Consider the following 15,519-nt stretch of genomic DNA (forward strand, 5'->3'; position numbering starts at 1 on the left):
GAATAAAATTTCATTGAAAGATATCCATTTTCCTGAAAGTTATGAGGGAAAAAAGTTGGATCATGTGAATTTTTCGAAACTCCTCTCCAACCCCCTCGAAAAACTGTTTCGCATAATTTCCTATATATTCTGAAACCACATCATCTTAGTGAGATTTGTTGAAAATTTCGTTAAAAAGCATCTATTTTTTTTTTTTTGGAAGTCATAAGGTAACAAAGTCGGTGGGAGTTAACATCTGCAGTTATGCCAGTTTTGTTTGTGTGCAATGCTTGTGTGAGTGTCTGTTATTTAATACAGCCAAACCGGCTCATAATGGGAAAATACTCTGAAGGTAAGGGACGCCTGAAATGTTAATACAAGCGAAATAAAACAAATTTCGCGTAAATCTGACCATGGATTCCCGAGATATGCGGTTTTTGGGGTACCTTCATAAATAGCCAAAACGGTGGATAATGGCAAAATACTCCGAAAGTAACATAACCCTGAAATGGGAAAATTATTTCCATTAATTTTATGTTTACGTTATATAACAATTCCTTTTGCATTTTTGTAGAAGTATGCACACATACTATGAATAAATGTTGTTACTGGAGTTCAAGTTCAATTTCTATTAGATGCTGTAAATAATCAATAAAACCTTAAACATGGACTAGAAAACCAGATCTATGATGACACGAACGAATTGAAATATTTAATTGAAATGTTGAAATCAGCTTCAATGTTTTATAACCCGAACCGTCAGTGAACCAACGGGTTACTGGTAGTCTAGTATGTGTGTGTGTGTGTGTGCGTATGCACGCACGTGTGATTAAACACACACACACACACGTTTGTATGTATCGATATACTTATGTATGCATGTATCAAAATGAACTAAGCCGAGAGAAGTCCCTTAATAACTATATGAGAAGGGGAGATAATCATATCATGAATCAAGAATTCTCCAAAGTTGGCATGTCATTAAGGAAAAGGAAAGGCTTATTGTCTGAAGATAAAGGACAGTTATGGACTCACTTCCCTTCTCATATAGTGATGTTCTCAGTTGTATTCATACGTATATGCGCGTGTGTGTGTGTGTGAGTGTGTGTATGTGTGTGTGTGTGCGCGCGCACGTATGTGTGTATGTATGTATTCATATATATATACGTACACATAAATATGTGTATATATGTTTGTCTACTACCCTCAATTCCCGCTTGATAACCGGCGTTGGTTTACTTACGTCCTCGTAATTTAGCAATTCAGCACAAGCGACCCATAGAATAAGTACCAGACTTGAAAAGGATGTAACTATTGAGGTCGATTTTATCCGCTAAACCCTTCACTTGTAGTGCTCTAGTATGGCTGCAGTCCAGTTACTGAAGCAAGTAAACGAGTGTATATAGACTAGATAATCAAATATAGATAAGTTGTTGTCGATGTTTAGATCCGGATGAAACCTGTAATTAAAAGTTTTCCAGTCATACTTATCTTCTTAGGGGTATGTTTAAGACTGCATTATCTTTAAGGTTTATGGGAACTTTAGTTGTATTTTGTAGCTGGTTGAGCAAGCGTAGAGAAACTCGCTTGTTACTTAGTCAAATTTAGATATACAAGTTTCACACTTGTTAGTTTAAAGCAAATAGTAGTAACAGATGTTTAGATATGGAGACATATGTCAACAAAAGTCCTTGGTTATTAGAGATCGGCTTTGCTTGATGGTTGCTTGAAACCACTGACATTCTGTCAGAGTTTATTTTTGGGAGAACACCTACAATGATTGCAGGATAGAAGACTTGCATTGTTCGCAAATCAGAAGCTTTGTAGTGATTGTAGAATATAGGGATTTTACAAATTCAAAAGAGGGGGTGGGGTGGAATGACTGTATTTTTGTGCATTCGAAATTGAAATTAAAAATACATAGAAGATTGGTAATTCATATACTCTTTTACTCTTTTACTTGTTTCAGTCATTTGACTGTGGCCATGCTGGAGCACCACTTTTAGTCGAGCAAATCGACCCCAATACTTATTCTATCGGTCTCTTTTGCCGAACCGCTAATTTACGGAGACGTAAACACACCAGCATCGGTTGTCAAGCGATGTTGGGAGGACAAACACAGACACGCAAACATATACACACACATACATACATATACATATATACGACGGGCTTCTTTCAGTTTCCGTCTACCAAATCCACTCACAAGGCTTTGGTCGGCCCGAGGCTATAGTAGAAGACACTTTCCCAAGGTGCCACGCAATGGGACTGAACCCGGAACCATGTGGTTGGTAAGCAAGCTACTTACCACACGTACATAAACATACATTTTGAACGGGATCGGCTAATGTCAGCATTACAAGAATATATGTATGTGATGACAAAGATATGAAGTAAACCAATTTCGGCTTCATTATTTTAGATTCTAAAAAGGCGACGAACTGGTGGAATCGTTAGCATGACGGGCAAAATGCTTAGCTGCATTTCGTTCGTCTTTACGTTCTGAGTTCAAATTCCGCTGAGGTCGACTTTGTCTTTCAACCTTTCGAGGTCGATAAAATAAGCTCCAATTGATCATAAGGGTTGATGTAATCGACTTACCCCTACCTTTAAAATTACTGACCTTGTACCAAAGTTTGAAATCATTATTTTAGAGCCTAAAAAAGGTGTCGAACTGGTAGAATCGATATTGTTCTGGGTAAAATGTTTCGCGGCATTTCATTCGTCTCTATGTTCTGAATTCAAATTCTGCCGTGGTTGACTTTGCCTTTCGTCTTTCAGGATCGATAAAGTAAGTACCAGTTGAGCACTGAGGTCGATATAATCGATTAGCCCCTCCTCTAAAATAGTTCAGGCCTTGTGCCCATAGCAGAATAGGATTATTTTTTAGCCTAAGGCAGCAAGCTAACAGAATCGTTAGTGAGTCGTACAAACTGCTTAGGGGCATTACTTCCGTTTCTTTAACGATCTGAGTTCAAATTCTGCTCCTGTCGATTTTGCCTTTAATCCTTTCGGGGTCGATAAAATAAGCATCTGTCAAATACTAGAGTCAGTGGTATTGACTGAGCCCCTTAACCCCAAGTTACTGGTTGTGCCAAAATTTGAAACTATTATTTAAGAGCCTGAAAACAAACAAAAATAAACCTCTACAGGAGCACTTCTTGCTATTACTAACCATCTCTTATTAATATTCAAACTTATTAATATTCAAACTCTTATTAATATTCAAACTCTTATTAATATTCAAACTCTTATTAATATTCAAACTCTTATTAATATTCAAACTCTTATTAATATTCAAACTCTTATTAATATTCAAACTCTTATTAATATTCTCTTATTAATATTCAAACTCTTATTAATATTCAAACTCTTATTAATATTCAAACTCTTATTAATATTCAAACTCTTATTAATATTCAAACTCTTATTAATATTCAAACTCTTATTAATATTCAAACTCTTATTAATATTCTCTTATTAATATTCAAACTCTTATTAATATTCAAACTCTTATTAATATTCAAACTCTTATTAATATTCAAACTCTTATTAATATTCAAACTCTTATTAATATTCAAACTCTTATTAATATTCAAACTCTTATTAATATTCAAACTCTTATTAATATTCAAACTTTTATTAATATTCTCTTATTAATATTCAAACTCTTATTAATATTCAAACTCTTATTAATATTCAAACTCTTATTAATATTCAAACTCTTATTAATATTCAAACTCTTATTAATATTCAAACTCTTATTAATATTCTCTTATTAATATTCAAGCTAAAGATTCTTATTCAATTTACTGATCCATTTTCGTTGTCGAGGCCTCGTTCTATCGTTCAGCTTTACTCCAAATGGTTATATCTATAGAATCTACTCCCCCCACAACTCCCTCTCTCAGCTTGATAAGAGCAACAAAGATTTGCTGTTACACTAGTTCAAGTCACTTTTCCTTATCCCATTATACATACATATATAATATAATATAATGTAATGTAATATAATATAATATAATATATGTATGTATGTATGTCTGTATGTATATCTTTTCCGAATTTGTGTAAATATGTATAGAATAAAATATCAGTTGAATAAAGTTAAAACATCATTAACTGGTTGTTATATTATAAGTTGTTATTTCCGTTCAGAACAGGTTTGAACATTTTAATAAACCGTTTTTCTTTTATATTTCTTCCAACTTTACTTGTGTCATGTAGTTTGTGGAAAAGAAAAATTAGAGACATTTTCTGACTACATGTTTCTATATGTTCACTCAATGGAATTTGGCGAACATTAGTGTTCCGGATTTGTTGTCTGTGGACTCGTGAGCATTCCGATAACGCATTCCCTGTCTCGCCAATAAATAGTTTCTCGCAATTTGAACATTTAATGCAGTAGATCAAATTTCTGCTTTTGCAGTTCATATCTGCATTTGCGAAAATCTGTCCATTTTTTGTTCTAATGGATCTACCAGTATGCATGTATTGACACGTTTCACATCTGTTATCATTACAGTTGCATACTGTGAATGCTTTATCCTGTTCATGTCGAATTTTGCTTTTGCTAATAGTTTTTTAGGTTATGTGGTTGCCTTTAGGTTATATGGTTGCGACATATTAAAATGTTAAAACCTGTTCTGAACGGAAATAACAACAATGGTTTAACAACCAGTTAATGATGTGGATTAAAACATATCTTTAACATAGTAATATAAACAAATTACAGAAGACCCCCACCAGTTGAAATAAAAACGATCGAAACCAACTAGGCTTGCTCACTCATAAAACCATTACATGTAAACCGTAAGCTAATTGGTTAAAATAAAGGCAGGATCTATGCCAGTAATATCGGTACGCCCGGCAAACCGTGACGTTTAAGCTGCATGGGGATTGATCAAAACCGTATTCCAAAAATTCGGCTTGTTGGAGCCTTCTAAGAGGTACAAAAAGGAACGAGTTAGTAATTTTACTACAGTTGTCAGGAACTCAAGTGTCAATTAAATACAATTTCAAATCTGATGATTACTACGAACGTATGGAGGCGCTAAATGAACTTTATGAACATTACAATTTTTTTTAATGTTTAACACACTTCAACATTGTAAAAAATTGATATATTTTTTAAAATACCATAATAAAAAAATGTGAAAACCAGACCATATTTTAACATTATTCAACTGATATATATATGTATATATATATATATATATATATATATATATATATATATATATATATATATATATATACATATATATATATATATATATATATATATATATATATATATATATATATATATATATATATATATATATATATATATATATATATATATACATATATATATATATATATATAAACAATATATGAGTATATGCATATATATGTACATGTATGTATATACCTTCATCCACATGTACATATAGATACATAACTGGGTACATGACGTGGCAAAAGAACATGGACAAAATGGTAAACAAGGTGCAACAAACAAGCAGGCCACATAGAAACATCCCCTTCATCAGCTGCCACCATTAAAACCCCGGCGTTTCGAATGTATGTATGTATGTATGTATGTATGTATGTATGTATGTATATATATATATATATATATATATATATATATATATATATATATATATATATATATATAAATCACAGAATGCGTCTGTATAATAACTAATGCATACAATTTGTCGTGTCAACGCCCCCAGACGATGACGTAGGCTAGCCCAATACTTAGATATAGAGGGAGACGTCGGGGTAGTTGAGTACAGGTCATCCGAACGTGCGATATAACAGTGGCGACGAGGATTTCGTAGCTCACACAGCCACTCTGTAGTATTGCGATATAACACATTTCCACAATTCTCTACCGATTTTCTCCAAACTTTAGATACACATTACTTATGTCTCAAGGATGCTCATGCACTATAATATTTTGTCCAGAGCTCCAGCGTAAATGGACGTAAATAGACATAATTTTTTGTATGTAGGGTCTTCCATACTTTTTAAATTTTTCTATAAAAGTGAAAGAATTTCATCTATTTATTTATTTCCTGTCTACCAGCGACGGTGATTAAATTGACTAGGAACACTGAACGCATACATTTCCACAATTCTCAACCGATTTTTACCAAACTTTACACATACATTACTTATGTCCTAAGGATAGCCTTGCACTAAACATTTTACCCAGAGCTCACGCGCAAATATACCTAAATGGGCATAGTTTTTTTGTATGCAGAGTCTTCCATACTTTTTAATCTTTTTTCTAAATGTGAAATGATTTTGTCTATTTATTTCGACTGTCCACCTACCACGGTGATTAAATTGACTAGGAACACTGTACGCGATGAATATCCAATGCCAAACAATCTTAATTTCCATATTTAAACTGTATTAAACTTTGGAAAGCTTACCTTTACCTATTCTGAGTTACTTGAAAGGGGATGTTCCCTTCTTTCTCTTCTATTTGTTGATACCTTTGTTTACCTACCAATGCGTTGTTTCACTTTAAGAATGCTTATTTACCCATCCATTATGATATTTTGACCGTTGTCCATTGTTTCAAATAAGTTTTAGCATTGTCGTTCTAGCCTGTTTTAAGTAATCACATATGATTCGTCCCAAAGAACCAACCTTTAAATAAGAATTTTGCTTCCACTAGCAAAAGCTATATGTATCTTTCAGAAAACTCCATAGCAATTTAACTTTATGCAGCATTCGCTATTAGTTTATGCGCAGGCTATGCGGGAAGACAGAATAAAGGAGCTTTATTAGATTATCTCTCCGAAAAAATAGCTCCATTTGCTGTTGAAAAAAATAAATTCGCAGAGAGTAAGCTTCAACGTCTTACTCCAATTTCATTACACCATTTATGTGGTTGTTTCTGACAAGAAATTTCGCTTTTATGTAAAACAACTATATTGTGTAGTCATTATCCGTAATCTACTCCCAAAACACTTCAGTAGCTCTTATGATCATTACAGTACTACGACCTCCACAATAACCAGCCTTCGGTTTGATTTTCCGTTCCTAGGTTAATCGGAAACATAGATTGCCATGCTACTCATAAACCTTCTCGGTAGTTCAATTATTTGGTGAAAAAAAAAAAAAATGCCACCAAAGCAACTTAAACCGTCTGTCTAAAGGACGGGTGCGTTTGCTAGTATATATATAAATTCAGTAGCCTTGGTATATATTAGGAAGTTAAATGTTCGGCCAGTCATTGAGTGAGCATTGGTTGCGCACCTATAAAGCACTTAACAATACAGGTCACTTGTCATTCGTTCATTTGAGTCTGACGAGTCACCTATACTGGTAAGCGCTTTATAGATTCGAGACCAATGATCACTCTATGACTGGGCATAACATTTAACTTTCTAAAAAAGTATATTGCTGGTCTAACGCTTTAGAGTGTGCCTCTTTTTCGGATATATGAACTACTGACGATATATATATATATACAGAAAACGAAAACGATTTCTAGGTCGGATTCCAAAAGTGGCGGAAACGCAGGGACTGTTGCATTGCTGTGCAAGGTATTTCGAAGATGATGTTAACACTTAGGTAAAGAAGTCATTTTTTTAATAATTGAATATAACAATTCCGGGAACCTTTTGATACCACCTCCGAGGTATTAGTTCATAAGTGAAATGCTTTTGACTCTCAGTGACCGCCAGGTGTAATAGATAATTCCTTTTGCTTGTACAGCAGGGGAACAGCTACGAGTGAACCATATAGTGGGTGATTGATTATGTGAGATTTATGAGAGAAGATATCTTAATAGCAGTAGTCTACTAATCTCTCTTCGTGTCAGAGGTCTGGGTATATTTGCTACTAAGTGTAATCAGAGTAGAACTTGTCGATTCTCAAGAAATCAGCTGGTTATTGAAACACTTCCGCACTCGCATAATCCACAGGAAGAGCTGCATCTTTGCCTCCTAAGATATTTTTCTTAGCTTTATTTGATTGGTTTGATTGGGTGGGGTGAGTCCGTGCCCACACACTTTGCAGTTTTCTCTAGGATCGGTCAGATCAATGGGGTTAACGTGGGTCTTGAACAAATCTGTGTGATCTGCAAATGAATGGATGTAGGAAAAATATGCACCAGGAAAGAATTCCGGAGGATGGATGTTTTGGAGTGGAAGGACTGTATATATTGGTACAAATTGTCTGATGTAGTGTAGGTGAACACAGTGTGATGAGCAGTACATATGAGGGATAGAAGTAGGATTGTATTCGTAAGAGATTTCATACCAAGTAGTTGGATAACCAGTGCATTTGGCAGCAGTAGTACAGTCCTACTTTGAAAACAAGTAGACTATTGCTGGTTTCACTCAATCTTTATAAAGAGTTATTAGTTGTCGTATTTTGTGGCTTTGAAGAGGAAGGCTTATCTTTCAAATGCACGCTTTGCTATGTTGAGTATGTGTTCGTCAAGAATATTTTCAGTGATGGTAATGCCCAACATTTGTAGTAACCTCAAGGCTTATCATACAGCTAAGTGTTATTTATGTTTAGGAAAATTAGGGGGCAAAAATTTTGTTGTTGTTGTTTGCTGTGATTTTGTCTTTTAATGTTGGAGGAAACAAGATAGGCGTAGCCACAATGGAATATGCTTTTAAGCTCTCTTTTCATGGAGCCAGGGCAAATTTAGTGCAGTGTGTGTAAGTTACATGTGAATGATGCTTAATCGTAGAAGGTTATGGAGGAAAGAAAGGTGCATCATCTGCGTAGAAATGGAAATTGTTGGATGTGATAGCAAGGAGGCTGTTGATATATAAGAAAGAAAATATAGGGAACATAACCGAACCCTTGGGAACGTCAAACTTGATTGTTTGCGGATCAGAGGAAGTCCTTTTAGTACACTCTAATGTAGTGTGATCTAAGAGACGTGAAAAGGATTGACTCCATACGCAGTTTTACCAGGAGATTCGCGTATTTGACACAAACGAAAGCTTTAGCAATGTCAAAGGCAACAACACTGCTTTCACCAAATTTCGTGTGGAAGAGATCACACTGACGAATGATAAACTCGAGTAGGTCTGGCTTCGTGAAAGCCGTATTTGTGCTCATTAAGGAAGGTGAGAGATTCAAGTTGTTGGAGAAAGTTGTTGTTAGTGACTATCTTCATCACTTTTAAGTTGTTGAAGAGTGAGAGCGAGAGGACGATAGCTGACAGAGTCACATCAGTTGCTTTTCTTGGGAATGAGACATGATAGCGTGTTTCAAAAGATATATATATATATATATATATATATATATATATATATATATATATATATATATATATATATATATATATACACACAGGGTGATTGGAAAGTAACTCCCTATGGTACCTCACTATGCTGCAAGATGAGATCTGGTCAGTTATCAGTGCTTGGGAGAATACCGAAGATTTAATTTTCATGCCAGACGGTGCCCCTCCATGTTTGGCTCTTGTCGTTCATGAATGGCTGAGTACCCACTTCCCCGGGAGATGGATGGGTGGTCACGGTCCACATGAGTGGCCAGCCAGGATTCCCGGCTTAACACCCTGTGGTTTCTTTCTTTTTGGTTGGTTAAAGAAACAAGTCTACTGTACCAAACCAAAAACTTTGGATGAACTTGAAGGGTGAATACAAAAAGTTATGTCTTCCAGCCCACAAGAGTTCCTGGTGAAATCAGCTTACGCAATTCCTAGGTGACTGAAGAAGCCGGTGGCGACATCTGGAGTCCATATCGAATTTTAAATAAAACCTCATACTTAAAGCTTTCTTCTCGTATCCATGATTTTTATAAAAACGACAATTTATAAATAATTTATAAGTATTTTAAAATAGGGATTTACTTTTCAATTCCTCTGTGTGTGTGTGTGTGTGTGTGTGTGTGTGTGTGTGTGTGTGTGTGTATGTGTGTGTGTGTGTGTGTGTGTGTGCGTGTGTGTGTGTGTGCGTGTGTGTGTGTGTGTGTGTGTGTGTGTATGAGGAAAGAGAGAAAGAGAGATTGTCGATGATAGCTGCTAGATCTGAAGCATATTGTTTGTGGGCAATTGAAGAGGATTGATCGGGCCAGTAACTTCATTAAGTTGTGACTATTGGAGATGTTATCGAAAATGGCGCATATGTGGGTATGAGAGGGAACATGGTGGAATGGAAAGGGATAGTTTTGGAGGAGATTTACTTAGTGCGTCAAGCAGTAGTGTAGCGTGGGTTGCCAGCATCCGGAGCAAGGGTATTTATTTATTATTTCTTCTTTATCTTCGCTTTCGAAATTTTTCACTTCTAAGAATTCCCACCCCGCTGCATCCCCGTTCATGCTACACCACTGGTTGGATGTGGCGTATTCCTCGGGGGGAAACTACTTAAGGAATTATCCCGGCTGAGAAGAAAAGGAATGGAAGATGTCGTAAAGTGGATAGAACTTCTGGCAAGAAATCTAGAAGACCAGTTGCAATTTAGGAGGCAGCTGAGGTGGCGAGAAATGCGATGCGCAGTTTCAGGTTTCGACGATGATTTTGCAGAAGTTGTGGTTCTGGGCAAAAATCCGTCAAGTTTTTAGGGATGGGTGATTTCAGCCTCTCCAAACACTGTAGTCTTTGTCTACAACGCTCAAAGGACAAAAAGGACAGGCCCAAAACTTAAGAAAGCACACGGCCTACAACGTATTGTTTGTCTCGACCAGGGGTTCTCAGCTATTTTTCTTATCTATGGATCCCTTTGATGACTATTGTTTGCATTTTGGTGGACCCCCATAACCATTCGATGTTTAAAAACTAGTTTTATAGAAACTTCTTTAATAAATTCTGATGTTGATTTTCACCCGTATAGGTTTCACTCGTGTAGGTTTCACCCGTGTAGGTTTCACTCGTGTAGGTTTCACCCGTGTAGGTTTCACTTGTGTAGGTTGAACTATGTAAAATGTCAGAGAAAGAAACCTAGCAGTTTCACGCAATACATACCAATATATATATCTAAAGCAAAATGCTTTCCGGGGCTCTTAAAATACTATTATGGATTCTCAATTTACGATTTTGTTGCGTGAATCTCCAAAAATCTTATATGAACCTTTAGGGGCCATATGGATCCCGGTTTAGGACTACTGGTCTAGACAGATGCAGCACTGCTATGGCTGAACTATTTATGGGACTTGGGCTGTCAGTTTTGACTGTGTGTGGGATGGAGAGCGAGAGAGAGAGAGAGAGAGAGAGAGAGAGAGAGAGAGAGAGGGAGAGAGAGAGAGAGAGAGAAGAGAGGTCTACACGATAAGCATGTCACCCATCTAGCTCTTTCTGGAGGGTCTGACGTGAAGTATGAGCTGTCAGGTATAATTAATTGCAATTTACTTATAGAGTTCCTATCAATCAGTTGACTTGATATCCAGGATGTGAGGGTAGGGTTTTATAGTGTGTAGATGTGTGCTGGGTATTCGTGACAGGCAGTGGTCGGATGACCCAGTAGGTGCACAGAAGTTCTGGTAGAGGCCGGGTTTGGAGTGTCTGTGTTGGTCAGTGAGGAGTGTAGTAGATAGAGGAGGGTTGCAAAAGATTTGGGATGAATGTAAAAGTCAAAGTAAGTTGTGAGCGTTGAAGTTATCGAGGACGAGTGAAGGCGCGTGGCTTAGTGGTTAAGGGTATTCAGCTTACGATCGCAAAGTCGTGAGTTCAATTCCCAGCGACGCGTTATGTCATTGAGCAAGACACTTTAATTCACGTTGCTCCAGTCGATTCAGCTGGCAAAATGAGTAATACCTGTATTTCAAAGGGCCAGCTTTTCCCATTCTGTGTCACGCCGAATCTCCCTGAGAATTACGTTAGGAATTATAAGTGTCTCTGGAGTACTCAGCCACTTGTACGTTAATTTCACGAGCAGGCTGTTCCGTTGACTGAATCAAGTGGAACACTCGTCGTCGTAACCGACGGAGGACGATATTTTCAAAGGGGATTGAAGTGGTATTGATACCCTTTTCAAAAGCATTCGATGTCCTCGGTGTATTATGGTCGAAGAATTAGTGATGGCCGAAAGAGCTTAAAAAGCGGTAGGGGACACAGATATATTTGGCAGAATGGGGGACGGAGATTTCAATCAGAATAACCGTTGGACTGTGGGTTTGCTGGGGCACCGCATTGAAGAATTTTAGTCGACCGAATTGACCACCGTGCTTATAATTTTTTTTTAGTGGAACTTTTTTCCAGGAAATACTGCTCATAAAGCCATCATCGTCAATGCGTGTGTTGTGTCGACATTCTTCTATGTTAATAGAGATCCTCTTTTTTTTTTGGTGGGGGTGGGGTGGGGGGAAGGACCAGCAGCTTCTGGATGTGAAGTGCACGAAGATATATTTGCTTTTCGGCTGATAATCATAGTGGATAAAAGTATCTGGGCCTTTGGTGTTTGACGGGCAACATTTGTTTTCTTAGCGAAACACTTTCAAACTTAGGACACTGATAGAATGTGTCATATAAAACAACTTCTTCTCTTAACCTTCTTAACAAAATTTTGTACCTCGCAAGTTATTTCATGTTAAAGTTGTCGTATTTCTGTAATTTCAACTAATCACTGACGTCTATTCAGCTGAATAGAGTTACTGCTGGCCGGTCATAAAAATGTTATTCCCTGTGACATATTTCATCCGGTTTAATCGTAATTTATACGCATATATTGTTTATATAATAAATTACGCTGTGCGTATCTGTGTGTGTAACAATTTTGGAGTTCGGATTCTAGAGTTAGGGTTAGGGTTAGGGTTAACAGTCTAGTTAATCAGAAATGTCAGAACTAACGGGGATTAATACGATATACACCGTTACAGCGCTAACTGTTTTCAACTGAATAGACGTCAGTGATTAGTAGAAATTATCGAAATAAGACAATTTTTAACGTGAATTAACTTCGAATAGAAAATTTTTTATCTGTTCTATACCACAAAATATACAAGTATACGAAGTTTGAAAGTGTTTCGGTACCAAAAACACTACATAAAAAATGTTGCTCGTCAAACCCCAAAGATCCAAGTATCTATCTATCTATCTATCTATCTATCTATCTATCTATCTATCTATCTATCTATCTATCTGTTATACACGATTCCTATTGATGTTTATTTTTACGATCCCTTTTGATCGAAAATCTAGTACCTTTCATTATTTTTTTTATTTTTTCATTTTTTCTATTTTCTTTTTTTTTCTTTCCTTCCTTCTCCTCCCCAAAAGAAAAGCCCTACTTTGTAACTTGTCCCCTCTGTGTTTAGCTCTGTGTGGCTAATAAAGAAACATATCTATAGGGTGCTAGTTACCTACCTACCTACCTACCTACCTACCTACTTGCTAATCCATCGATCCATCCAGCCATCCATCCGTCCCTCACACCAACCATCCATTCATCTATCCATCAAGCAAGCAAGCAATCTCTGCCTGTTGGTTAGTCACCTTCTTTTAAAACACACACACACACACGCACGCACGCACGCACACACACACACACACATACACACACGCGTACACGCATACACATACACACGTGTCGTTCACACGTTCATTCATTTATTCATTCATACACACGACAAGCAAATTCACTAAACAATAAAAATATTGTTAAAAACAGAAAACCCGATGCACACATTTACAACCACGACCTGCTAGAAATAACAGCCAAATCTCAAATTACACGCTACCGTCATGAAAGAGAGAGAGACAGAGAGAGAGAGAGAGAGAGAGAGAGAGAGAGAAAGAGAGAGAGAGAGAGAGAGAGAGAGAGAGAGAGAGAGAGAGAGAGAAAGATTTTGGATAATGTGTCCCACTTGGATAAAATGAACAATATGTTCCAAGGCAGTACTCTTGGAAAGACGTGATGGTCATGGCTGATCCTTGTTTTCTGCCGCCAAAGCTGACCAGGGACAAAACAACAACAGCAACAACAAGAAGCACACAATACATAGTATGTAGTGACTTACCGATGACTTTAGGCCATGTCCCACACTGTAGTAACAGATATAAAAAAACATATCTAATCTCGAATTGTAAACCGGGTTTGCGAAGAGATGTAGTTCTTTGGTGTAAGAACCAGATTCTTTTTAATGCACTAAAATCGCATGCCATATTTTTTTTTCATTCTTGACAAAAATTTCTCCATTGATATTGCATATGATCGATCTGTTACAGTTTCTTTGTTTATTTTTGCAATATTTTATATATGAATGTTATTGTCTGTTCATTGTGGCTGTTTGTCCCACGGGCAACCTTCGACGTTTTCTTTAAACCAATATTTTCACCCAATATATTTTTTTAACCCAATATTTTCACGCTATTAGTTTATATGTTTTCATATGCTTTCACGCTGTTAATTTATATGCTTCAAGATCCAATGTTCCAAAGAAGAATTATATGTGTGTGTATGTTAAAATGATTTCAGTATTGGCATTTTGTTTTTCAAGATTGAGATATCCAGACAGTCGAGAATTCAAAATTCATACTATCGTATGAAGACGAGTTTGTAACAATACAATTAATGATACAGTTAATTTGTAATGTACACCCGTGATTTAAACCACCTTAAAAAGCGTGGTGATATTACATATCTACAGATATTTATATCTTCTACAGAATGTGTAATAAATAAATATGTGTTGTGTTGTGAGTCCCGTTATATACTTAGTATTGACGTTTTTTTTCTTTTAGTTTAATAAATTCATTTGATATTGAGTAAATAAAGGAAGAAAATGTATTACGAATGAGTAAATTGTTGTATGAGATAATACGTAACAGAATTAACATTATATGTTACTTAACTGGGTTACTTATGTTGTTCATAGCAACAACCAGAATTAATTGTGAAATTATAAGAAACAGTGAGTGAGTGGAAGGGAGAGAACTATGTAAGGAATAAAATGATAAGGGGAAATTCTGTGCTTTGAGCAATGAAGTGAGGATACTGTGTAAATATAAAAAGATATTTACTTTTAACGAAAATCTTATTTATGTTTACTATATGTATGTGTATACATAAAGCACCGCGACGCGTAATCACGGGATGTGAGTTCGAATCCACAGCTAACCACCTACACTTTTTTCTGCAAAATAGGGGTAGCTTATCCTGTTCAGGCTATATTATTAGCATTATCCAGCGTTTGAGAATTTAAAATCACTTCTATATATGAGCATGTCTAGACATATACATACATACTTAATACATACATATACATATACACGCGCATATATATATATACATGCGCACATATGTATAAATATCCATACATACATTCACACACATATACATACATATATACACACATATGCATGCACACACATATATACCTATACATACATATATATACACATACATACAAACAACCAAACATATATACATACATACATACATACATACATACATACATACATACATACATATATATATATATATATATATATATATATATATATATATATATATATATATATAGGCGTAAGAGTGGTTGTGTGGTAAGTAGCTTGCTTACGAACCACATGGTTCCGGGTTCAGTCCCACTGCGTGGCACCTTGGGCAA

At 36.0% G+C, this 15,519-nt stretch overlaps 1 protein-coding gene across 1 annotated transcript in view; it reads right to left on the bottom strand.

The window, feature by feature from the left end:
* The window catches only part of LOC106883660 (receptor-type tyrosine-protein phosphatase mu), a 51,183-nt gene extending 36,395 nt beyond the window's left edge, over nucleotides 1-14,788 (bottom strand). The window contains exon 1 of the mRNA XM_089347672.1: nucleotides 13,930-14,788. Within this exon, the coding sequence (XP_089203798.1) occupies nucleotides 13,930-14,074 (145 nt within the window). The 5' untranslated portion in view covers nucleotides 14,075-14,788. The remainder of the gene's footprint in view (nucleotides 1-13,929) is intronic.
* Between the last annotated feature and the right edge of the window lie 731 nt (nucleotides 14,789-15,519).

This window comes from Octopus bimaculoides, chromosome 2, assembly GCF_046866305.1.
Source record: "Octopus bimaculoides isolate indiv1 chromosome 2, ASM4686630v1, whole genome shotgun sequence".
In the NCBI taxonomy this organism is placed as follows: Eukaryota; Metazoa; Mollusca; class Cephalopoda; order Octopoda; family Octopodidae; genus Octopus; species Octopus bimaculoides.